The sequence below is a fragment of the Mastomys coucha genome, unplaced genomic scaffold, assembly GCF_008632895.1.
Source record: "Mastomys coucha isolate ucsf_1 unplaced genomic scaffold, UCSF_Mcou_1 pScaffold1, whole genome shotgun sequence".
Classification (NCBI taxonomy): domain Eukaryota; kingdom Metazoa; phylum Chordata; class Mammalia; order Rodentia; family Muridae; genus Mastomys; species Mastomys coucha.
This window is the reverse complement of record NW_022196891.1, coordinates 26139393-26166783: the sequence shown is the minus strand read 5'-3', so window position 1 is coordinate 26166783 and position 27391 is coordinate 26139393. Positions and strand designations below refer to the sequence as shown.

At 40.2% G+C, this 27391-nt stretch overlaps 1 protein-coding gene across 2 annotated transcripts in view; it reads right to left on the bottom strand.

The window, feature by feature from the left end:
• Positions 1-27391, bottom strand: part of Thsd7b (thrombospondin type 1 domain containing 7B) — an 895860-nt gene that overhangs the window by 494517 nt on the left and 373952 nt on the right. For both annotated transcript variants that reach the window (XM_031381328.1, XM_031381317.1), the window contains exons 6-7: positions 20525-20680; positions 10611-10808 (exon numbers count right to left, since the gene is read on the bottom strand). In XM_031381328.1, coding sequence (XP_031237188.1) covers positions 10611-10808; positions 20525-20680 — 354 coding nt within the window. The remainder of the gene's footprint in view (positions 1-10610; positions 10809-20524; positions 20681-27391) is intronic.

Sequence of the window (27391 nt, the reverse complement as noted above, 5' to 3'; positions counted from 1 at the left end):
ATGAGAGTTTTTAAACTTTCTTCCTCATTTTGCTTCAGGTTGTTTTGGGAAGATATGAAGATACAATCATTTACCTCTACCTATAACCACCCAGCAAATTACCATGGTTCCATTCAGGGACCACAGGACCCTTCAGACTTCTTACTCCCTCTGACCAACAGTGGTAGATCTCTCACCTAAACATCTCAGGATCATTTCCTGTATGATTTATCACTACTCACCATTACCATTGCTTTATTTGCAGTACATGGAAGTGCATCTATATACATACATACAGGTAGACTTAGATATACAAAGATACCATGCATCTTCAATCAGACTGCAAACTCTTTGAGGATAGTGGCTTCTCTACTCATCCTTCAGACTATGATGGCTCTCCAGATACAATCTGACATACAGTAAGTAAAAATGTGTTTCCAAGGTAGCCATGCTTTCCTGGATTCTTCTACCTCCTGCCCGTGTCAGCCATTCCCTCTCTTATTCTACTTACCACTCACAGAATAGTCAATCACAATCCATTGCAAGGCAAACTATTCATTAAGATCACACATTCCCCTGTTAGGCAACATTATACTTTAAACCTGATTAAATGTTTGTTGGAATGCAAGATATTTAAGCAAAAATATACACTGGAGAAATTTGGGCTCTCCTGAAAAGCCTCTAGAGAAATAAGTATATACAGACAATAGACTTTCCTATTTCAACTTTATCAAAACTTCAGTTTTCTTCATCTAATCATCTGTTATTATAAATTAAGTTTTATTAAGGAAAAATAAAACTGGATCTGTTTCTCTCATTATTGCACAAGACTAGCCAATACACTCTTGAGTCCTCTTACATAATGAAAATATGAATAACCTGCTCTCCAAAGTCATATGACAATTGGTGGAAAATAATACTCAAGATTCATTATGAATTACCCAGATGTCCTAACTGCAAAACAAATGGAATGTGATAAAACTTTGATGTCGTTTCCAAAGGGAGAAACAAGGCAGTACGTAAAAGTTCTTAGGTTATTAATAAACAATTGACAAACTCAATTTTTGAAAGTATTAAATGGGCTGTGATTTTTGTCTTTTGCAGGTGACCCTTAAATGCTGCGGTCATTGCAATATGACTAATTTGAATCTTCTGTCTTCATCAGGAAGCACAGTTGTCTTTGAGATACAATACACAGATACAATATATAAAACTCCAGCAATGTTTCCTTAGCAGTGAGTAAGAGTGGGGGACTGAAGCTGGAAAGGGAAGACGGCTAACGGACGGACGTGTGAATAGATGGTTTCCACAAGGTCTCATCTTAGTGGACGTTAGATGATGCGACATTGCAGCCTCAAGCTCATCTCAACCATTTCCTGAAAGTTCCTTTCTTAGGAGTGTGAATGTCCTAGAAAGGCTCCTGTGGTCAGAGAAATTCCCCAGGGAACAAGAGGCACAGGTGTCAGTGCATATTTCACATTGACATGTTCAGCAGCATGGTTAGTGAGGGAGAAGGTTCTACCTGAGTTGGAAACCACAACTTATGCTGGGATTCATTAAGTCTCATTAAATTCGAAATCTCATTTGTCTGGACTCTCATTGTTTCTGTAAAATACACAGCCATTTTTACCCTTTCTTTGACCTCTTTAGATACTGCAATATAATTTAGGAATCACATCCTGATATAAAGGTAGATGCTTTGCTTTTCTATTTCAAAGAGAAACAAGAGTCTTCCTTTAAAAAAAAATCCAATTATCATGATCCTTTCTAAAACACACATCTTAATCAACTACAGGCTTATTTCAAAGCAAGTTACCATGGCTCAAATGTTTTAGAAAATTCATACTTGAAATTCGTTTCAGATCTTCTAGATCTCAGCAGTGCTTCTAATTTGAATACATCGCTTTAATACGTGTCTTCACCACAGGAATCTACTCATGGGGTAAAGATGTGTCTGACAAATCAGTCCCCTCTTTTTCCTCCTAATGTCCACTAAAATAAATCTTGTGCAGAAGTGAAATGTAGAAAGTCTTCTAAGAGATATAAAATGTATACAGAGGGGGAGACTAAGACTTCACCTGAGAAACAGAAGATGCAGTGTGATCACAAAGCTTGTCAATGAAAGACGTGGCTAACAAGAGGCTCTACTTAGAATCCCTGTGAAGCACAAATAATAAAAATCTCTCTGGAATTTGACATCTGCCTCACAGACAAGCTATAGAACATTCCTTGAAATAGAAATACAAAACAAACAAACAAAGCTTCTAAGTCTAAGCATAGATTTAAAAACATTAAACCATCTTAATCCAACTCAAATAAAATAATATCCTAGCAGGTTTCACTAGAGCTACCCTTGGGGAGGTCCCACCATTCTTGGTGTCGGTACTTAAAGGGCATTCACTTGAGTTAAGATTAAAGAGTAGCTCCTTGAGTTATTAGTTAAAGACAAAACCACCTACTAGGATGGCCTCCAGTGGCCTTAGAGATGGGATGGCTCAGTGGTTAGAGAGTATAGTTCTTCAGATGGCTCAAATACCACTTCCAACTCTAGCTCAGGGAATCTACCACCATCTTCTGGCCTCTGGGAGCACTACACTTACTTGAACAACTTCCCTACCCCAAACATACATTATAAACTGCTGAGAGCCAGGCTGATCCAGGGCTTTCTTAGAGGCTCCAATGAAAGGACAAAGGAACCTAGCTCTATGTCTTTGACAAGGGTTCAAAGTGGCAAGTCCCAGTTGGGAACTGGGGCCAAGGCCTCCAGGACTTATTGTGTTGTTGGTTCCTGGGAACTTGGATTTTTCGCCCTGAAGAGACTGGAGTTATGCGTTCCAAGGTCTCTGGAACACTTATACTTCCTCATCCTCCTGACCTGAGGCGAAGATCTGTTGGGCTTTTCTTTCTTTTTCTGTCTGCAGTACCCTCTCTGAATAGCATAGCAAGCTAGTCAAATATGAGCACACTTATGCTGTCTCTGACACCTTGAAGTATTCTGTGCTCCCCCTGTGAGACATTGCTTGATTAGCTTTCTGCCTACCATCCTATTTCGTTTCCAAAACCTGTATGTGAGCTTCTGTAGTTTTTAATAAACTTGCTTGCATGAGCTATCAGCATGTGTGAGATTCCCCAGTAACAAACTTTCTCATCTTCTCCCATCCTGGTCATCTCTCTCTTGGGAACTTGTTGCTGAAGAACAACCTGCAGCTTTATGTCATGGAATAAAATAAAATCTTATAAAATAAAGGAAAAATGTCTCTGAGATGAAAAGCAAAGCCATCGTAAGGGTAGGAAAATTGTTCCTCACACTTAATGAGACTATTGACATTGGAAAGGTCTAGTGCAGAGATGGAAATAAGAAGCCTTGTATGTCAGGGATCTTGTGTGACAACTCTGAAGAATTCTAACTCAATGCTCTTGTCAGTATATGAGCTTTGTTATTCCTGATACACTCTACCTCAGCAGGCTAATTGTTCCCTTTCTACAAGAACATTATCTGTGTCACATTATCTCTGAAGAAATATGCTTGGTTGAGGTATACGAATAGTTATTTCTTCTTTTAATTAAGAATATTTGATAAAACATTGAACAGAAAGAATATTGACCATTCTGAGTCTGATGGGACACTGGACAGATCCACATCTAGCCCACCATAGCAGTATTGACCATTTGCATCTTTGAGATATGGAGGAAGCTCCAACTGGTCCCTTGGATCCACTAGAAACATTTCTCTGACTTTGTAGACAATTTTCCAGCCAGTTCTGAAGATGTCACATACTGATAAACCTTCATCATTTACCAGTGAATCATGATTGAACTTACTGTAGGTTTGGAAATCAGAGCTTAAGCCACAGTGAGTTAAATGTGAGTTTACTCTCTGAATGGGTTGGCTTGACATTTTTGCAACATTCAAAATGGCTCCTTTGATCTTCAGACATGTTCCTACCAATGAATCAAGAAAAAGTGGTGCACAGTCTACCAGGTAACTAACCTTTATGGACTAATAGAAATGATAAGATGCTGGGTAGAGAAGACTCAAAGCCATTCTACTACTCAAGGCCCTGGAAATCGGTTCCCACAGTTGGGGAAATCCACAAATAACTAATTGATTAGATCCTAGATGGTCCATAGATCCCCATTCTTGTGTGTGAAGGCAGAGATCTACATTGGGATTCAACCTCTATTTCTCTCTAACCATTTTTTCAAGCAAACACTTCTCAGTGAACTTAGAGTTTGTTGCTCTTGTGGGACTAGGAACTAGACAGATTCCTGACAGGCAGATAGGGAGACAGAGGTACAGATAGATTATGAGGAAGAAAAATTTCTGGCTACTTCCTCATCCTCCTGACCTGAGGCGAAGATCTGTTGGGCTTTTCTTTCTTTTCCTGTCTGCAGTACCCTCTCTGAATAGCATAGCAAGCTGGTCAAATATGAGCACACTTACCTGAAAGCTATTTGCCTATCAACTGTCCCCACAAAACACACACACGCAAACACACATTTTGCTCGTCTTTCCCTGTGCCTCTGTCTTTGTCATCTTTACCCCACCCAATATGTGTGTGTATATGTGAGTGTGTGATGTGTCTATACATGTGTCTATGTCTATGTGTCTGTGTGTTTATATGTGTATCTGTGATGTGTATGTGTCCGTATGTGAATGTGTGTGTTTATCTCTGGTGAGTGTGTGTGTGTGTATGTTCATGTATGTTGGTGTCTGTATGTCTACGCACTCTCTCCTACTTCTTCACTTTTAATAAAGTTTATTACCTGTTGCTGTCTGCTGTATCTGAGGGTTTTTTCCCTGTATTTTAATTATTTAACTGGAAGAGAAAGTAACTGGATCAAGATCTCTAGACTATATCAATTTGGCAGGACTAGCAACCAGCGAACCCCAAGGATCTTTCTGTTTCTACCTTCCCAGTCCTGGGGACTATAGGCACAGATTGCTACATACAGCCTTTTAAATGTGGTCTCTGGGGGAATTAAGATGAGATCGTCATGCTTGTGTGCCCTGCACTTCACTTAAATATGTGTCTATAGATTGCATTCTTTTTTTTTCACTTACTCACTTTAAATCCCACTCACTACCCCTCTCCCACATTCCCCTTCCTACAACCCTTTCCCCCAAACCTCTTCCCTTTCTCCTCTGAATGGGTGGGAGCCCCCTGGTTATTCCCTGATACATCAAGTCTGAGGCCAGATAAGGTAGCTAGAAGAACATATCCCACAGACAGGCAACAGCTTTTGGGTCCGGTCCTGTTGTTCAGGACCCACATGAAGGTCAAGCTGCACATCTACTACACAAGTACATGAAGGCTTAGGTCTAAATCATGTATGTTCTTTGGTTGGTGGTTCAGTCTCCAAGATCCCCAAGGGTCCAGGTTAGTTGATTCTGTTTGTCTTCCTGTGGAATTCTTATTCCCTTCAGGCTCCTAATCTTTCCTCCCATTCTTTTATAAGAGTCCCCAAGCTCCATCCGCTGTTTGACTGTGAGTGTCTGCCTCCGTCTGAGTCAGCTGCTAGGTAGAGCCTCTCAGAGGACAACTGACTAATCAGGGTTAGGAAACTTTGTTTCTCACAGTTACTTCCCAGCTTCAATATGGCCAACTGTAATTTTGCAGAATCCCAGGTAAGAGTATGAACAAGTATATTGAGACCCAAAGTACATGCACCTTCTTTGTGGTAAGAGGAATGCCCAGGACACCAGCAACAATCCCACAGAGAGGTGGGCACAGGGATTCCCTTTCTTCTGCAATCTTAACACTGTAAGTTTTGGGGACCGTAATGGCCCAGAGTTACAGAGAAAGAGTTGAGAGAACTTCAACCCCCTACCCCCATACCCCACACACACTTCACACACACACACACACACACACACACACACACACACACAATACAGCAGGAGTTGGCTACCTCCTCCCTTCCCGGCACTGTAAAGCCAGCTCCTCCACCAATAACCTCAGCAGAACTGATCACTGATAGTTACCCGGCTTCACGTTTTGTTTGATGATAATGTTCCACCATCCCCACTACCCACATTCCCTTACCCCCTACCCCGACCCTGACCCTGGATTAGTGCCCCTGGATAAGCAGATAAAGCATCTTTTAACACCTCTGCCCTGGCCAATAAGGGTACATCGCTACACAAACCTTGCCCTAGAGTTCTGGGCTACCTCCCCAGGGGCATAAATATTCCTCATCATCAATGAACTGAACCAGTTCCCCCAAACTGTTCCTGGGAATGTTCTTTATTTGTGCACTCATCCCCAACTGGTACCCAGTTAAGCTTCATGCTCAATAGGCCTGGGTACCTCAAGGGGAAAGTGGACACAGGACGGTAGATATTGGGAGAGGAGATCACAAATTTGAGGCCAGCCTAGGCTTCCAAACAGCATCTACTTTCAAAAAATTAAAATTAAACAAAGGTAAATTAAGAATAATGAATGTGTGTGTGTGTGTGTGTGTGTGTGTGTGTGTGTGGTGTGTATGTGTGTGAGGGGGTACATACGTGGTGTGTGTGTGGTTTATGTTTATATATGTATGTGTGTGTGTGGTCTGTGTATGTGTGTATGTGTGGTTTATGTTTGTATATGTATGTGTATATATATGTGGTGTATAGATGTGAATGTGTGGGGGATGTTTGTGTATATGAGTGTGTGTTTGTGTGTGTGTTACTGAGTATGATCTCAAATATGTGTTTTTTGAATGTGTGTAATTTTGTGAGTTATATGTGTGTTCGTATGTGAGTATATGTGTAACTGTGTGTGTCTCTGTGTGTATGCATGTGTGTCTGTGTGCGTGTGTGTGTATTTCATGTGAATGTATGTGTGAGGTGTGTGTGTGTGTGTGTGTGTGTGTGTGTGTGTTAGAATGTGGTTTTCTTGGTGTGCAGGGAAGACATCTCAAGGGTGAAAGCCTTGTAGAGTGAGGACTATAGGTTGGACCGCCTGAACCCAAGCAAATGCCTACATTGTTGTAGCCAGCCTCCAGAGCTCAGAAGGTGGAGAGAGGACATTCCTGGCTAGCTGGTAAACAGATTGGCTGAATCAGTAAAGTCTGGCTTCACCTGAGAGATACAGCCTCAGTAAACACAGTGGAAAGCAATTGAGGAAATTTGCAATGTCAGCATCGGCTCTCCATAGTTATGGACACGTGCATACCCACAAACATATGAACATGTATACAAACACATGCATCCATAAAAACACATGTGATGGGGTTTGGGGGGGATCTCTCAGCTTCTAAGTCTGAAAGGAACACAGACACTTCAGGAGACAGTGGGATTTCTTTTTTCTGTATATTTCTATCCAGAGTCCTGACAGGGACTTATAGACAAACTTAAGGAAGACAAAGCAAGCTGCCCTTGGGAATTCTATTCGGCTTCAAGTATGACTAGATCTAATATGAGTTTTGGAGTTTCTCATATCAAGTAGCAGACAATTTCTTCTGGCTACATCCATTTATCTTGAAATAAATTCTGAGACAAAAAAGTCTGCAGAGCAATTGATAAACTCAGTGTGATAACTATCAACTTTCATAAGCAGTGAAACTCAAGGGAAACTGTCTCAAACGTTCTGTTCTCAACCATTTAAGTGAATGGCAGTAGCTTTCTCAAGGAGGTGGTTATGTGGAGACCCTGATAGGAAGCTTCTCTGTCAAACCTTCATGGCCAGTCACAGATGAACACAGCTGCTGAGCCCCAGGAGGTACACCCAGATCGTGTCTGCAATTTCTCAGTGAGTAGGAGCTTGTTTTGGTTATCAGGAGGTCAGCATGGTGTTTCTATTGCCATGACTGTGGCTGCTGCCTCACAAGAGATCAAGTTCATCCTGGTATTTAAAAACCCACAGACTCTATAACGTTAATGGGAGCAATTATAAATTCTAACTTGTCCCAAGCTTGGAAACTGCTGTGCCATGGTAAAAAGGAAACCCTACAGCGGCTGAAGAGGGCAGATCATACACTATGGAGAAAACCTCTAATGCTATGGATCTAGGTTGTCATGACAACTTTCTAATGCTTGCTATGAGATGATCAAAGTACAATGATCAGTTGCTATGAGACTCAACCCAATGAGCTTTCCACTTTCTCAACTAAAGGGTAGAAGGAAGACATGGATGTGCTCATTCTAATCTTCAGTATATCTGTACTCTCTGAATGATAATACTCTTGCATACCTTATTTTCATAGATCAAACATAATAGCAAATATACATTATAAGCTTGTTTTGAAAAGTGAGGGGCCCCAATGAGGCATCCCAATTATGGATAGCCCTGATCACATTCATATACCTACTTTAACCTTTAATTCTGAGAAATGCTAACACTCAAAGGCAGTTTATCTCCCCTCCTCTGGAGACCTAAAGGAAAATATTGTTTCATAAAATTAAATCACTTGGCCCTCCAATAGGTAGACAATAGGGATTAAAATTCCAACCTGGATGGAGGGAAAGGACTAAACCTGACACTCTAGACTTCAGACACCACATTCAACACAGAACGCTTCCAGGATCAGATCAGTAGGGTATTCTCAACACCAAGCAATTCTTCCTTACCAGCTGGGTGTCCCACCATTCAAGTCTACTGCCATGAATTATTTCCTTGGACATGGCATCAAGTCTAACCCCTTACACTTGAATAAGCCACCTGGGTTAAAAAATCAGACTTCCCACAAACTTTTCATAGACACGAGAGTTTTCCCAGATACCTTAAGAATGCTAGAAAAAAAATATTACTTTCAATTACAGCTTTACTATAAAGAACAGCTACAAGATGTACAGATAAATAGCTAGATGGAAGAGATACACTGGCAAAATCAAGCACTTTAACATCAGTATAGATAGAGACAGAGGAGATGCATATGATAAGAAGCTGCTCAGTTCAGTATGGAGCATCTAGGCCCTCTCTGGACACACGACTCTGCACACGTCTCTATGTATCTATGTGGAAGGAAGTTCTGATCTCTGTACTCCAAACTCTGAAGACCCATGTGGAGATTTTACCAGAAGGGATGATTAATAAGAAGTGTCATCTGTCTCCACATCCTTGTGGTTGAGATGTAGACATGAAAGTTTCAAACTTCTACTAATGGGTTGATCTATCTGGGGACTAGTTACACACAGAAATCAACCCAAAGCCATTTTCCTAGAATAAAAGACACTGCTATCACGCATGAAACCTGCAAGGGACTTATGAGCTTCATGTCATATGTTCTATTCAAAGATCAAGCAAGACAGCAAAGGCTCCTTTAGAACCTAGACTCACCAGGAATCACAAGGAGTCCAAAAGGAGTGTGCCAAGAACCAGGGAAGAAGGACAAACCATACTTCCCTCAATATAAATTATAATACAAGAAAGCACCACAGAGGGGATCTTATTTGCCTGCACTAAGGAAGCACACCTTGCCTGGTGTAAACACTACATGGTTGTATTAGAAAGCAGAGACGATTAGTTGCAACTATTTATTGCAGCTATTGCAATCTGTTGTTGCCTCCTATTTAATTAAACAACCATCTGCTTTCTTCAGGGGAACAATACATCATTTAATAAGAAAATGTACATTTGCCTACTTAAGTCCACTATTTTAGAGAAAGAAAAAGAGGATAAAGAAGTAAAGGAGAAAGGCAGGAGAGAGAAGAGGAAGGAAGAAATTAAAGGAAGGGAGAGTTTGCCCGATGTCAGCCCCGTGAGGATGTTAATATCCATTCTGAAGCTGCTTTATAATTTCCTCCCATTCTGTGGATTACTTTGCTCCATAAGTCAAAACATTTCATCTTGCACACAGAGAGCATTGTGAACAGAGCCTTGCATGGCAGAGCTGATTGGGAGACAGGCTCCTCATCCTTCTGAGAGACGAAGTTCTTTTTAATCTCCAGGATAAAGATTTTTAAATGTCACTTTTCTCTTTGCCATATGACTTACATATTTTTAAACCACACTTCATTTTCAACAAGCATTGTACCAAAAGCTTGGTGATCAAGGACAGACATCATTGTTAATAATTGTGTAAATCCTGACAGCTTATACTTAAAAATAGCTTGTTGAAAATGTTAGCATTATATCCAGAACTGATTCTGGTCTCATGTTATATAAATGAAAAGATTTCACTTAATCTTTTTTTTTTCTTCTCCCTTTTCTTTTTAACCCTGGTATCTTTAACAGGTAGCATTTTGTTAACATTTAATAGAGGCGTGCTATAAACTGATCTTAACACAAAATAAAGCCTGCCTTGCATTTATAAGCTGGGACAATTCTGTTTGCTATTTGTCTTTCTGAATTAAAAAAAAAAGAAAAGAAAATTCTCCAAAGAATTGGTTGGATTCAGAGTGGTATGTTTAAGCATAATCTAACAGTGTGTTTAGTGTTGGCTCGTGGCTCTCACATGAAGTGACCACAGACCACTCTACAGCAATCTGTCACCTAATTCACCAAAAATACCCCAGTATAGAAAAGCTGCAGCATCTCTCCATCCAGCAAAAAACCAAACCAAACCAAACCAAAATAAAACAAAACGAAAACCCCAACAAAACTAAACTCAACAAAATAGAAAATAAAAAATAAAAAAAACCTTTAAAGATTAGCACTGCCCCTTGTTCAGTATAACTTAACCTTCAGTGCATCACTATCTCCCACCTCGCTCATTCTGACAGACAGCCTTCAGGATGCGATGTCCCAGGCCACATTTCCCATGATCAGGGATGCAGATCCCTTCTGAGGCAAGCCATCGATGACATGTTGGATCCTCACAAGGTACAGACTCTGCCAGATGAGGGCAGCGTCCCAGGGGCCCCGTAGACTCCATGAGCACATGGCGCTGTCTCATTCTAAAGCCTGAAAGGAGAAAGGAAGAAAGAGTTTTAGAATTTCACACTGATCCTGCAAAGGCTGCTGGTCAGAAGGTGACACTTCCACGTGAACACTTGTAGCTCTGAAGCATGTATTACCTTGATATGACCATTATTTATTTTTTTAATGAAATGGAGGGAAGTGAAATGGAAAGAAAGAGAGGAAATGTGGGAAGAATGAGAGTGTGAAAGTGTCTTCCGAGAGAACTTGGGCAGAGCCAAATGGGACTAGATGAAATCTGTGTAAGTCTGTGAAATGTACTGAGGCTATAGATGAATGGAGAGTGTCCACCTACTCTAAATGGCTTCTTATTATTCAGCTTTCTTGGGCTGGTGCCATGGGAGAACATGGATACTTTCTCAATATATATCTTTTTATTTGTCTGGATGCCAGAAATAGAAGCTATATTTTGCTTTTACTGCACATGCTTGTTTTTATATAATTTAAAATGACGTAGAAAATGTAACAACAATGTGACTCTGGGAAGATAATGAATGAGTGAATGAGAAGCAGCTGAGATCCATTGGTGACATGGGCTTGCAGTCCTCGGGCCTCCTGATACATTGCTTTTACAGACTCAGGTCTCACCCACATTGTCTCCTACCGTTAGACTCAAAGTCTGTCACCTTTCTGGGTCCTTTTGTTTATTTTTCAAACCGGTTCTCATACGTCCCCACCCTGAACTCAGACTCGTCCCAGAGGTGGGGATGATGTCGAAGTAGTGCCTCACCTTCCTGTCTCTTCTTTCTAAGTGTTCAGATAGGGGCAGGTATCACCATGCCTGCTTTGTGTAGCACTGGACATTGATCCCAGGGCATTCTCAGTGCTAGGTAAGTACTCTACCAACCGAACTACACCTCTAGCCAAAAGTCCTTTACTTTAACTGCCCCTCTGCCCAAGGCTCGTGTATTTGAACTCTTGGTCTCAAGCTGGTAGTGCTGTTTGGGTGATGGTAAAACTTCTAAGCTGTTGAATCTTACTGGAAGAAGTAGATGATGGAAGGAGGGCCTTGAGGCTTGACATCTTGACCTCTTCCTGTTCATTTTCTGCTTCCTGACCAGAAGCAATGTGACTGGTCATGTAGGACATCTGTCACCATCCCTTCCCCATTGTTAGGGGTTTTATCTCTTCAGCTCTAACACCAAGTAAACCTTTCTTCTCCTTAGTTTTTTTGTGAGATATTTGGTGACAGCAAGACAAAAAGTAACGAATAAACTATTTAGACATCATTTAACCAATGGTGACTATTTCCATGATACTAAACTTGCTAAGCTTAGTGTCAATTTAAATAATAACAACAATGAATATTACTGATCTGTTATCTCCCTAACTCCATGTTATTAAATCCTCAAAATACAACCTACACAGTGCTCAGCTTCTGTCCTGGGAACCTCAAGGAGAGTTCCAAGGGGTATATGAGGCACTAAACCCCATGGCATAAGTCAAGAACCTTCAAGCTCTTGCCACCACAGGACTTGAATGGCCTCTGTTTTTACATGTAACACCTGCACACTGCTTATTCACTGGCATTTGTTTGGACTTGTTTAGCTCTTTTCTTTGAGCAAGAAATAGCATGATTTACACTTTGACAACCAGTTCAGAGCACAGGATAGAAACTTAGCATTCTCTATGGGAGGATTTGGCTGTCCTATTTCTGAAGCTTAAGCTAGTGAGGGGCACATGCAGTTTCCCTCTATAAATCACGTTGCATCCATCTTGCCATAAATCTACAGAGTGCATCTCCTCAGTCAATAAATTCTTTTAGATTGTGTGTGTGTGTGTGTGTGTGTGTGTGTGTGTGTGTGTGTGTGCTGCCCTTGTCTAAACTCTAAGTAGGATCAAATAACACCACAAGCTCAGCATAAAACAAGCACCTTGGCTTCTTGTTATATTTAATGTACTCACACACTGTCAACCATGCCTATGGTAAACAGCAACAGGGTTTTCCTAGGTGTTCTATTCCAAGTTCACTGTGGTTGAGGTAGCCAACATCTCACAATTACTGAATTTTATGTTAGACAAATATTATTATTCTATAAATATTAATAATCATGTGATAATGATGTGCTATACTGGAAGGAAGAAAACAAACAATGCTTTTACTGACATATAACTCAAGAAGGAAAAAGGTGGGTTACACAGTAGTTAACTATAACAGCTATAAACATTTCACTTATGTTAGTCTGAACTTAAACCCTTTAGACTTTTTATAAGGTTCTCTACTCATTTTAGATATCTGAAAACAAAGGCCACACTGCAATTTATTACTCTTTCAAGAGTGTGTCAACAGTACGTAGGAGGGTAAGAAGTTGATCAGAGTTCTAACATCACAGACTTAGCTCCTGCCTGCACCATTATGTTTACCTTTGTAAGGTAAACCTCAAAGAAAGGTACCATGGATCAGTCTCTTCAACTAAAGTTAGAAAGACTAGAGAGTGGGGTTTGGGGCTCTATGTAGGAGACAGTTATGATCATCATGCCATGGCTAGAGATTTACTATGCACCTTTGATGGAACCCAATACCTCAGGGTCGTCTTATATGTTTGTTTATTTATTTACTTATTTTTGTTACAAGCTCTGAGCCCAAGATATATGGTTAAGTATGTGTCTCTACTATAGACAACAATAGTGGGTTGGAGAGAGCAAGGACAGAAGAGGAGGTGGCAGAAGAGTAGCCAACATTTTTTAGGTGAAGACAAAGAAGAATTAAAGGAGACTCATGGATATAGCAAAGTCTGAAGACTGTATTTCTGCTATGTTGTAGAATGGCAGTGTCCATGTGAGCTTCCATGGAGCTGTTCCCGAATAACATAAAGTTGTCTCCAGGATAACTCAAGGGACTATGTTGCAAGGCATAGCCAGCAGATTGTACCCAGATGGCAAAAGCTTACTGCATGCTAAGCATTGCATCTGCTGGCTGTCTTTAACTGGCCTGGATGATAGATAAGGATATTGAGCCAAAGAAGACGATAAATTTGAAGTATATGTGTGTGTATACATACTTGTGTGTCGGCCGGAGTACCATCTTGGTTGTCATTCTTTAGAAGTTCTTTGTTTATGAGATAGGGTGTCTCATTGGCCTATGACTTTCCAAAGTAAATTTGGCTGACCAGCAATCCCCAGAAATTAGTCTGTCCCTAGCAGCCCAGCACTGGGATTACCAATATGCAGCACTGTACATGACTTATTTTATATAGTTTCTGGGAACTGCATTCAGGCTACCATGCTTATATGATAAACACTTTACTGAATCAAGCATCCTCTCTTTTCCCTAGACTAACACTTTAATTCCAGTTCTTTAGTTATCAACCTTGAGAGAGAGAAGGAGAGAGGGAAGGAGAGAGAAAGAGAGAGAGAGAGAAAGAGAGAGAGAGAGAGAGAGAGAGAGAGAGACCAAGCATTTTATAGCATCATGATTATTACCCATCCTATTATACCACAGAAAATAAGAACCATCAATAGGGTAAAGTCATCATAAAAACCTATAATACTTTGCATAAGAAGAAGGTATAGCCTACTGTCAGTATCAACACAGACACACAAAAATGGAAGAGAAAAACTTATCTGGGTAACCTGGATATTATTTCTAAAGAAACCAAATGATTTTTTTATACAATTTAAGTGAATGTAGAATTAGAGCTAACCCAGCAAGCAGCAATGGAAAAGGGAAATGTTTTCACTGTAAAATTAGATTTTAGGCATGTCAGTGATTTCTGACCCCAGTTTGCTGTCTATATTAATTTTTCAGAACATAAAAAAAATCTTTTAAAGAATAGTCCTAGTGTTTCCAATTAAAAATATGTTTGCCTGTAGGAACTTTGGAGCATTTTCTGTGCTTTGGCTAGAGCAGGGAGAAATCCTTGAAGTCTTATGTGGAGGTAGGCAGCCTTTAGGATGCCACATATAAAGGTCTATCAGACTCATCTTCAGAAGTTTGCCTTTATAGAATTTGTGTGCAAGAAACGAGGCTGTCAGATAAGTCTATGTATCAAGAGGGGTTTTTAATAAACTGCATCACACCTATATGTGGGGATTATCCATCAGCATTTTCTTCGGTCCAATTGTCTTTTGTATTTCTCTAATTGTACGGCTGTGGGAGTATTTTAGAGATAAAACAATAAACCATATGACCTTATCCAATTTAAATTCTGCTGGAAGGTGTCCCAGCCTCACTTGACAAGCACCAACCTGCCAAGCACTTGCTCTCCTTGTCTGTCTGTCACTGACATGATGGAGGGGCAGAGCCTGTGAAAATTGACTGATTTTCTAATGCACTCTGAGTAGCTGTCAGCCATGAGCCTTAGATGATGCCTGACTGAGGGGCATCTGACAGACAACAAGAGACATATAAAGATAATTTCTATAATAGTTTATTCTATCAGCTAGTAAAGCATCTCCTACCATCTGGTTCCCTTATTTCTTTCTGATATCTTTTTAAATGTGAATAAAGACAACAGAATAAAATAAGGAAAAGCCTGGTGATCAGAAGGACATGTGTTTTGGGCAAAGGCCTTCCCCTTTCCAAGTCTGTTTGCTTCTTGGTTGCTTGATTTTCCCTCAAATCATCTACCTTTTTCCCCTCTATAATATATACACATTATATACACATATATGTAACTATTAAAGAGTGGACCTATATGAAAATGGACTCTGTATATCTATGTATGAGGGTATTAAGTAGGCAGGGATTTACCCAGATTTTGGATTTCTGGTAGTGAGTTGATTGCATTTCTTGAGGAGGGAATTCAGATGCAGAACCATACACCCCACTGCTATCCTGGGGTATTTTCAACACTTAGTGTATGGATACTGTGTCCAGGCACTGTGGAATCTAAGTCATATTTACTTAGTGCCAATCAGTGACTGATCCAGTCCCTACAGGATCATGGGACAGAAATAGAGAACAGAGAGAATACAGACTCTATCCTCACCAGTTGGTAGAAAATAACAAGATGATTGCTCCCATCCCCAGCACATATTTGGTCTGCCTGTAGGCACAGAATCATTTCCCCAGAGGAAGTACTCCATGCCCTACTTTTCCCAAGAGGAATTAGAGGCAGGTGGTCCTGCCAGGTTCCAGAAAGACCTACAGGACTGATTTTTCTCTGCTTTGGGGGATTATTTTAAAATAGTAAACCCCTAGCCCTGAATAACAATCTCAAAAGCTGTCCATTATTCCTGACTGTGGTGATTTAGCACTGCACAAAGAAGCCACCTTCCAGTAGTACACTGCATTCGCCTGTTTGGGGGCTCTACAAAACCAAAAGTATCAACAGTGACTCTAACATGTCTCCAAAGGCTGCAGGACTCCTTCACCTTTAGGTCATAACTCCCGCTGCCCCTACCCAGTCTTTCAGAACCCAAGACTAAGTAAGTCTCTGAAAAAAAAAAACTGTTTCTTGGAGCAAAATGCACACTCTACCTGGGCACTCTAGTACACAACTGGAAGATGGTTTCCATTCTCAAGGATGGATTTGCACCTTGGTCCAAATGTCTTTAGGCTTATGAACAAAATGAACTGATGGATCTTTGTGTTTGAAAATATACTCTACCGGAAAGAAGGGAACACTGGAGTCACCCATGGCTTAACTGTGGTTGTTGGGCTTGTTTATTCTTTTTTTTGTGTGTGTATGTGTATGAATATGTGCCTGTTTATGCAGATGTATGTACATGTGAATGGTTGTGTGGAAATCAGAGAACAATCTCTGCTCTTGTTCCTCAGATGCAGTATAAATTGGTTTTTGAGACAAGGTCTCTCACTATTCTAGAGCTTACGGAGTAAAATATGTGGACTGGCCAGGAAGTCCCAGGGATTCTATGTAAGGGCCATTATAAATTGCATTTTTTCTGCATGTGAGTTCTTCAGGATCAAACTATGTCCCTCAAGCTTGTAAACTAAGGACTTTAGCAACTGAGCTTTCGCCATGACCAAGATTATCCATTAAGTTACAATATGATGTTAGACAAGTCAATCTACTTCTCCATCCTCCCAGTTTGGCATCCTTATGACCATTTGTATGGTTTTTTTTAGCAAAAACAATGCTAATGCCAGGATGAGTGGAGAATCTGTCTTCTGAGACTATCATAGCAGAGTTCAAGAACACGAGATTTTTTTTCAAGACAACGATATAGTTTCTCAGATTTCTTTAGATTAGCAACATTAAATCCAGGAACAAGCCACGTTCCTTCTGCACACTCCTGGGAAGGACAGGTTCAATGCTTCTCCAGCTTCTGCCGGATTCTAATTTTTGATATTCTTTACTGTGTACAGCTGTGGTTTCAAGTGTCTCAATCCTTCTCCATGTGACTTTCATCCCTGTTCTTCTATGGCTCTGTATCCTCACATAATACTCTTCTTTCTAAACAGGCATCTCTAACCAAAGTTCTGCTGTTCATAAGAACATCAATCATTATAATAGGTCTACCCTTCCTTAGTATTACCCCAGTTTAATTCAGTTACATTGGCAATGGCCCTTTTGTAAATGACATCATAATTACTTCTGGCACATATGTGCCATTATAACTTGAACACATCTTTCAGGGGACAAAATTCAACATACATGAAAGATGGATATACATAGATTTTCAGGAGGTAACACACTCAGAATAACGTTCATTGAGGAGTTCTACATATAGGTATATTGAGAAAGTACACAAGAAGAAGGAGTTACATGCTTTCCCCATGTGTTCCATGGATGTGTTTGAGTTGTGGAGAAGGAAAACTGAAATAAAGTTTAAAAGAGGAGTTCTCCATAGTGTGAGTGTGTATGTGTGTGTATGTGTGCACATGTGTGCATACATGAGTGCGTGCATGCGTGTGTGTGTGTTTGAGTGTGTGTGTGGGAATTTTGGCTCAAGAGAAAATAAATACAACACCAAAATATGGAAAGACATATGCTCCAAATTGCCATAAAGAAGCCAATGGGCCAAAATAAGAAGACTGACAATTTATATCTATCAAGTAATCATTTCTAAAGTGTAGGCTCAGAATCACTTTTGCCTTCTCAAAATATCCTTAAGGAAGCCATCATTCCCATTCCCTCTCTTCCTGTTCTGTGTTGTCAGCCAGTGAAGGTTGAGAGTACTTAACACTCAGGATTTTAGGAACATAAACTTAAGGCTCAACCACTCAAGCCTACTCAAGCCCCATCCCCTGATCAGAGAGTATGCAAAAGTGAGCATGGCATGGGGCTCCTCTCCAGAACTCTTCCTGGAACTACGGGAGAGCACATTCTCTACTGCATTATTTGTTATCTTAAATGAAATTTCTGCTGAGCTTTGATCTATGAAGATGGCTTATTGAGCTCAACCTACTATAGAGAATGATGGAATGAGAAGACAGCTTGGTGAATTGAAACATAGAAAGAATGGAATGAGAAAGTCGGGAGCCCCTGACATTGTTCAGTGTCATCCCAGCAGCCATTGTGTTTTCAGGTGTATGAGTTAATAAGTTTCTTCTTTGGTTTGAAATCAATATGAAATGGGCTCATGTTACCTACATCCATAGGTGGCCAAAGTCAGATGAGGTCCACTTGGTGTGTTGAACACACCTACATCTTTGAAAGCAAAGACGAATGACACATCATGCAGTGAGAATTTATGTGCATGGAAGTCCCTTGCTGGAGTAGTTTCAGTCTTGGTAAAGCTTGAAGTGTTTTAGCTTTCAAGGAGATTACCTTAAAAGCTGGCATGGCATAGATAAAATACAGGAGGACCAATTCTAGGTACTAAGGGCAGGCAAGTAACCCTAAGGAATCTCATGCATAGTTGTAAGAAAATGACAGGTTCTAATTATATTTGGAGTGTAACTGTGCTATTAATGTTAATGGGAACTTTTCTAGGTCCAAAACCTGAAGCAACTCAGAGGACTTTGAGGTTGTATGATATACGAGTTTCATATCGTTATGAGTAATTATCTGACAAAAGCAACTTTCCAAAGGGAGGAGAGGCTTACTCTTGCTCACATATTCAGAGGAAGCCACTCACATGCTAGGGAATGCATGGGGGCTAAAGAGCCTCTGTCCTTGGTAGCTGAACCTTGAGGTCTAGCTAGAAGAACAGGAAGTAGAAGGTAGAACTGGAAATGCAATGGGTCTCTAGTCTTCAAATATGTGTTCCCAGATCCTTATCTGTTATAGCTATTCTTCTTACCTCAAAGGTTCTACAGCAAAAAATAAATAAATAAATAAATAAAAATAAATAAAAATAAAAAAGGGTTGGGGCAGGGGCCTGGAGAGATGGCTCAATGGTTAAGAGCACAGATTGCTCTTCCAGAGGTTCTGAGTTCAATTCCCAGCAACCACATGATGGCTCACAACCATCTGTAATGGGGTCTGATGCCTTCTTGTGGTGTGTCTGAAGACAGCACCAATGTACTCACATATATAAAATAAATAAATCTTTAAAAAAAAAACTTTCTACAGCACTCAGAAACAGAATGCCCAGCTAGAAATACAGTGTATGAACACATCAATTTGTGAGGATATTCATGTCATATAGAAGCTTAATTCATTTCTATAAAATTAATGAAAAAAAAATCGAGGTCAGCATTCTCTTGTCCCAGACTCAATCCCATTCTTCCTCTTTCCTTTACAGTAAGAGGCAGAGCAAAATGAACTCCCTGCAACCTGGGTATGAATATGGGCATGTGTGTTCCCAGAACAAGCCATGGATGATAATCACGGGAAATTCTAGTAGATATGCATTGTCTTGCACAGACAGGGAGCACAAGGATCATTGCACTCAACAGTTGGGCATGTGGTATTTCTCTGCATGTAAAGTAGGATTATAGCTGAGTAAACATAACCTACCATCTGGAAAGCCATTGGATCTTATTTCTCTTCATATTAATAAAAGGAATATTTCTTCTTAGTACAACATGCAAGGAAAAAAGATGCTGATGGAAACTAAAAGGTCAGTGAAGGATGGAAAGATGCCTCTGGAAATGGACTTTTAGGGGTGGGGAGGGACATTTTGAATACAAAATGGGGCAAACTAGATTACAATGGCTAAGTAAGTAAAAATAATTGAAGATGTTATTTTAAGCCTGAGGACACTAAACAATAACCAATATGCAAACACACATATTTAATGTCCCTTACTAAAAATAAAATAAAGGCCAAATGTTAAATGTAGGAATCTGAAAATATAGCAATAACAAACATAGTTGGTTTCCAGTGTGATCATAATGAATCATGTCATGGGATATCAGTGGAACCATTCCTCATAAGAAAGAGTAAGTTACATCTACACTTGCAACAGGATCCCATGTATCCCAAGCTAAACTCAAATTCACCCTATAGCTAAGAATAGCCTTGAATTTCTAATACTTGCATCTCAGCTATCTCAGTGCTAGGATTAAAAGCATATACCAGCAAGTCTGGTTTTATGTGGTCCTGCAAGTTGAAACCAGGGCTTTGTGCATGCTTGACCATCAATTTGCCAGCTAGCTGAATCTCGAGCACCAACATTATTTCCAACTGAATAGCAGTCATTTAACTCAGCTCTGAGCCTAACATAAAAGTCAATCAAGGTCAGATTCTGTGCTTCATGGAAATGTCCTCAGCTGTCTGCCTAATAACTGAACATTGCCAAGCCTAAGCCAGTTATCTAAATACAAACAAATGCTGTCTTAAGCTGGCTTACTCTGAGAAGTAGATGTGTACACTGGAAGCGAATGAAGCATGCGCATAAACACTCACCTTTCTTCCCCTGAGGATCATGGCAGTTCTCATAAACACACGGGCCCCAGGCTGACCAGGAAGATACTATGCAGTCCGTCGAGCAAGGGACATTGCAGAGCTGAGAGGCTGAGGGAGCAGGTCCCAAGCATAACGTACTTTCCACAGGCCTAGAGACTAAAGGAGAAGAACATAAGTGTTTATGTCACATTTTTGGGCTTTCCTAAAATTGCTCATATCTTTAGCAGGCTTATGATTCTAAACAGTGTATGCAATCAAGACAAACATTTTCTCATATGAATGTTTGGTTCTACATTATTAGCCTTTGGGGTGAGTAAAGAAGAAGAAGAAAAAAGACAGACAGAGGTCAGGCACTCGAGATTCCTGAATTGCAAAGGACTCCCAGGGAATTCACCGAGAACAGAGGAAATATCACAGACACAAATTATCCAGAGGTATGATTTAAAACAGAATGAAATGGCTTGGTGAAGTTTCAAGAAGAGTCTATCTTAACTATATAAATGACTGGGGCTCTGTGAAAAACATCAAAATCGAACCCTTAAGGTGCAGTGTTTAGCATAACCAATCTACCTCGGTGACTCCCCAGAGGGGTGGAGCTGGCAAAGACAGAAGAAAAATGGCTCCTGGAACAAGAAGAAAAATGGGACTCTAACTGCAGTTCTGGCTTGAGAAAGCAGTTTCCTAACTGGGTTACCCAGAGATTCAGTGCTTTCTGGTGTGCAGTTTCAGGCCTAAGGAGGGTCCCCTTAGGATGCAGTCACTATGTGTCCATCTATGGTATCCCCTGTCCTCTACCTGTAGATCCTCAGTAGCAAAAGAACACAAGATGTGGATGAGACCAAAAGTTCTTAGCCTTTGTGTAAATTTAACCATGGAAACTGAAGCCCCTGAAAATGGCACACTAAAAACTCACATGTGTCTACATCTATTGCAGCAATATGTACTATAGATGAGTTGTAGAACTGACCCATGTGTACATCAATAGGAGAGTGGCTAGCGGGGGATTTCAAGAAAAGGGGAATAGAATACAGATTCTAAGATGGGTGAAGAGAGATAATGGAGCATTATGGGATAAATGAATAGGGTGGGAGGGGTAGGAAGGGTAGAAAAGAAGTTTGGGAAGGGAAAGCTTACAAAGACCTTTGAAAATACCATATGGAGACTTCCTACTGTAGAAGTGCCTGTGAATTTATACATATTCCTAGATAAAAAAGGGGCTTAGTAAACCACTCCAAATTTTAAAGACTATTATCATTGCTCTTGTTTAACCTCTAGAACTTGGTGGCAAGACCTTTTTAGTGGAGGCACCACATACTTGAGCTAGAGGATATAGACAAATCAGGATGGTGTCAACCTAGAAGCACCATCCTACCAGCTAGCTTTCATTGTGTTGGTAGGTCCTGAGCATACCACCAGGAAACAAAGCCACCATCAGCCTTCAGAGCCGCAAACGACGTGAGCCACATGAAATATAATATGACACTAATGCGATGGATGAGGGAGTATTTAGGAGGAGAAAAATGGCTTGAGGTAGGGGTAGGTCAATGTGATCTTAGCATAGGAAAAGCTGTATGGACATCTCTTAATGAAACACGGTTTTCAGTACAGTTAATGCGTACTAGTTCTTTAAGTGTACATCAAAAAGAACATCTAAATATAAAGCTCTCTACTTTTCTTAGACAGAGTTGCCTCACACTGAGAAAGTTTTGAAGCATCTCAAACATTGTGAGCAGTAGCTGCAGGTCTAGAAGTTGTATCTACTGACTGGCTTGTACTACTCTGTAAATATGTCCTGTGTGTCATTGCCATCCAGTTGAGCGGGTGGAAATGCCTCAAAGGCAGGAAGCGCTGCTTTGCTTCCTTGCTCTCTCCGGGTGTGGAAGAGCCAGATGTACTGATGGTTGGGATCCATCACTACTCTGGGCAGAGGAACCTTAAATAAGAACCAGAGCAGCAGGAAAAGAGAAAATCAATGCCATCATGAAAAAGATGCAGGTAGTGTGTGGCTGACTGGAGTTCCTCTGAACAAAGACATAGTCTGAATCACTCCTGAAAGTGATCTGAAGACATTGAGAAAACTGTGCCAATATCTTATTTGCATATTTATCTCAATATTTGAAATATTTAAATTTATTTTTAAGTTCATCAAATCAATTTAATTTGACTTAAAATGAAAGTCAAGGGCAAACTTATATTGCCAATGTGAGTGTGAAAATGTCTGTCATGGAGTGCGGGCAGGGAGAGGAAGAGAGAGCAGATCCTGGGGGAGTTAGTGGGGCTGCCCAGGGATATTGATGAGGGGAAGTGATTAAACAAAGGTCATACTATAGTTCTCAGTGGGATGGGAACCCAAACTAGAGATGTATCAATGAGATGGCCGGATTCAGAAAAAGGCAATGTACACAAGAGTCACATTCATGGAGTAAATAAGATGAACTCAGTCTTTCCAAACTATCAAGTCACCATTTAAAGCAGCCACTCTAGGGTTGTGTCTGTGTTCAAGACATTTTCTGCTAACAAGATTAAGTTGGCCACAGATTACCAGACAATGGAAGGAGAGACATCTGAGCATCCCACGAATAAATAATAACCAAACTGGGTGTTTTATTGTGGATGTGTTTGGCTCCCATCTTGTGTGTGTTGGCTCTTCTACCCACCTAGAAAGGAAGTCTTGCAGCACATCAGAAGCAAATGGGTGGGGCACCTGATTAGTCTAATCATTTACTAAACATGCATAATGCATGCCAAGCATGGGTTACACCATCAAACACACACTGACACATTTAGTCTGGGTAGCTTCTCTTTGACCTGTGTGTTCTCAATTTATCTCTAGTTTTAAAACCAAAGAACTAAAGTATAGTGCCCATTGTGGAAGGAAACACCATCTGAGTAGCTATAAACTGACTCTGCTCTCCCCACTGCTTGCCTGTCATTCTAAAGAATAGCTACAGAATGTGTTAGAAATTCTGCATCATTGCAGAGGCTAACTATGGAGCAGAGACTGAAGGAAGGACAAGCCAGCCTAATATAGTTATCTCCTGAGAGGCTCTGACAGTACCTGACTAATACAGATGTAGAGGCTGTACGATAGAAGAGAATTGGCCAAAAAAGCCTGGACTCTCTACCAGTGACCTGACAGCAAAGTGTCCTTCAATACCATGCCATGTGCCCTAATGTACAAAACTCAGGGTGGCCACATTCAGGTGAGACATGCAGAGCTAAACACACAGCCATGTACTTTCCGTACCTTGGGAGACTGGGTCAGGATAAGTTAGTTCTTAGTTGTTCCTTGCCACTTTCCAGTAAGTAACAAATCTTCATGAAACATGTTCTGTATAAGTGAGTTTTATTATATTGGACTCAGAAAGTTGATAATCAGTGCCCAGTGACCAGCTTCACCCCTTGTGCAAACACTGTGTTATTGATAGAGGCGTGACAATGATGAGTGAAACATGCCAAGATCCTCTCCTCATAGAACCATATCTCACTGTGGTTGGATCGAAACTGCAAATGTATCCAGGATATCACAGGATGCCAAGGGTTTCTTTAGATTGTCATGTTTCCCTACTTCCAACACCAGCCAGATGAACTATAAGATGCCAGTTCTGAGACAGTCCCCAAACAGCTCATCTCTAGGGAGAATCAATGGTTTGCTAGCATATCTCTGCATCCGATACTGGCACAGTAGTGACACCTCTCTATCCACCAGTAAGTATTCACCAGGCACCATGGTGAAATCTCAGTAAAATTCATGTGCAGCTCCCAGAATGCCTGGGAGGGAAGGCTTTTAGATAGAACTGCAGTTGCAAATAGACAGGGGACCATGTCCTAAAGTTGAATCTGTCAGGACACCACAACCACAGTTAAAATATGTCTTTAATTTTGAAGAGAAGTTGAGAATGGTTAAGGGGTTACGTGTACTGAAGTCTCCTTTCATAAATACTTAACTGTCAACTAGTGGACTGTTAGACAATGCGAGTAACAGAAGATTTCAAAGCACAGAGGGTCACTATTGCCTGGAAAAAGATCAGGAAGTAATTTCCTTGGGGACTCCAAAGTGACATATCAGAGACCCCGGGATGGGGTGAAACCATTTGTCAAAGCAGTCATTTTTCTTCAGCACCTGCTGCTGTGATGGACAGTTAGTCTTAATCTATATCAATAAATTCTTCCAGCCCTGGTAAAATGACTAAGATGCTTCACTTAGGCACTGAATCAATGTGTCTGGGTCAACCTAGGTCTTCCGTGACCCTAAGCTCCATCCCAGGACACATCGGCTCCAGAAATAAATCACGAATATGTCACAAAGCACTTAACAGCTTCAGAACACTAGAGAAGGGCAAACATAGGATGCTTCTACACTTATTGACTGTTATCCCTGGATGTTAGCTTTAGGGCTAACTGAGTTTAATTAATCAATTTGACGGAAAAACTAAACTCCAAAGACTCAGGTGGTTTGTACAATTTTATTCTCAAATCCAGAGGAGAGTAAAAAGCTTGAGCCTCAGGCCAGGAGGCAAACTCACTCCCCTATCTGTCTTTCATTTTCTTTCTATAAAATGAAGGCATTGGTAAAGACAGGATAGCCTTTATCAAAGTCTATGAGAAGTAGACAGAGATAGGACAGGTCCAAGGAACCTATGAATGTGCCAGATGTAATTTAACCCTTTAAACTAGACCCAAACTTTTCTTTATACCACTGCTTCAGAATTTTAACCTAGGCTTGGAGCTGGCCCACTGAGGAGATACAGAACCCTAAATTTGCTAGTCTCAAAAGACTAGTTACTATTTGCCCCTTATTCATGTATAAGAATATTCTGATTCCAGTGTCTTAGGAAGTGGGTGAGATGGAGTTGGGTGACCTGCAGTTCACACGTTATTAAGCCTTCATTTACCCTGAGTCAAACTCCAGCTTGAGGGTTTGAAGTAGGAATTGTTGCTTTCTTAGTCACTACCTTTGAGATGGCCATTAACTAACTCTGTCATCACAAACACAGTGACTCCCTGGTCAGTGAAAACCTTTATTACTGCATTTTTCTCCTGGAAGCTTTCTGCCCCCTCCCCCCGCCTCCGACACTGAGTGGATGCTGGATGAAGACACCCATAATCAGGCCTCATAGGTCGCTTGGCCTCTGTACACAACAATTTCAGTTCTCTCAGAGACTTCTAATGATCCCCAAGTATTAAAATACCCCAAAACTTTTAACTAGGATAAAGCCTGATCTCTGTCTTTCCCAATGCTGAGGAATACATTACTGTATTTTAAGTGATTGCTCATATTCGGTAGTAATTAATATTTTGAATATTCTGGTACCTAACCTGGAATTTTTCATTTGCAGTGAGAAATGATTAAATTGACCTAGCCTAAAAGAAATGTTGAAGTCTGCTACTAATGATTGCAAAGTTTTCTTAAATAATGAATGACTCAGTGCACGGACTGCTAATTAACAAGGGACAAAATGTGCTGGTGGGTGATGCACTCAGTGTTACAAAATGTGCACTGTTCTGAATTTTAGAAAGGAATAAAGTTCATTATCTACGTTAGGAAAAAGATGATTTCAGATGAGCATAGAGTTTTAAAGAATATGTACTGTAGGTAAGGAGAAACTTCATGTTGTGGTTAGCCATGTGACTACCACATTGATAATGATATTACTAATTACAATATGGAATGATGATCACTTCTACAATTTATCCTTTGAAATCAAATCCAGCTAGAATCCCAACTAATTTAATGAAATAGTATGATGCAAATATTTGTGGGAGACTCCTACTCTCTATCCCAACTGATGGATGCTCCGCAAGAAGATCTAATTGGCTTTATTTTTTTTAACCCTGCAAACAGAAACTGAAATGAAATGGACCAATATTAATTTGCTAGTTATAATTAATATCTCCAAGGCCCCCTTTATTCATTTGTGTAAAGAAGACATTATCATAACAGCTAATAGATACTTCTTTTTTAATATGTCTATTATTAGATGAAAAAAATCAAGACATTCTTTCAAAACTCACAAAGCAGTCAATGTAATTCTGTCATGACACAATTAAATACACATTATCTTCAGGACAATGAGAAGCATCTGAGGGATTAACAACTCTATTTTCCCCTAGCATTTTCAATATGAAAAATGAAAACCGGATGCATTTCTTGGGACACTTTGAAAACTACATCAACTTACCTTTCTTCCACATCATCTTCAAACAATTTAAACCCCCAGTCTTCGATTGATTTTATGCAAAATACTCAATTTTGTGAATATCATCAACTTCCACAAAGAAGGTATAAAGACAAGTTATATCCATCCCAATCTTCCAAGCCTGACACAGGCATCATAAGCCCCAAAGGAAATCTTGACTCAAGGACTTAGGACTCCCACATTGCGTGGGCTTTCCAAGAAGCAGCCATAACAAAAACAGCAATTGCCCAAATTTAATTCAAAACTAATGAAAGAGCCTACTTATGTAAAAATGCTGCTTCCTAAATGATTTTTGAGAAACAATATTGCCTCTGACATATCCATTTAGGGAATACACTGACTTGGCAGAAACTCAATCCACCTTCTGTTAAAATAAAATGGCCTCTTTTACAGATCCAGGGAGTCAAATGGATGAAGGGTAAAGACAAATAATAGCACAGTTTCAAGCATGAAGTTCTTTGCCTTTGAGAAACTGCATGAATTATTTCAGTTACCTTTTGCCACTGAGATTTGAAAAATAAAATATCATTCTTTTAAGTTGGTAGACAGAAGAAAAGCAAATCTTTCTTCTAGTACTTACAATCAGCTTTAAAAATTAAATTGCATCTCATCCTGTTACACCTAATGAAGCTTAATTTTAGCCATATTGTGACTCTCTTGGCAAAGT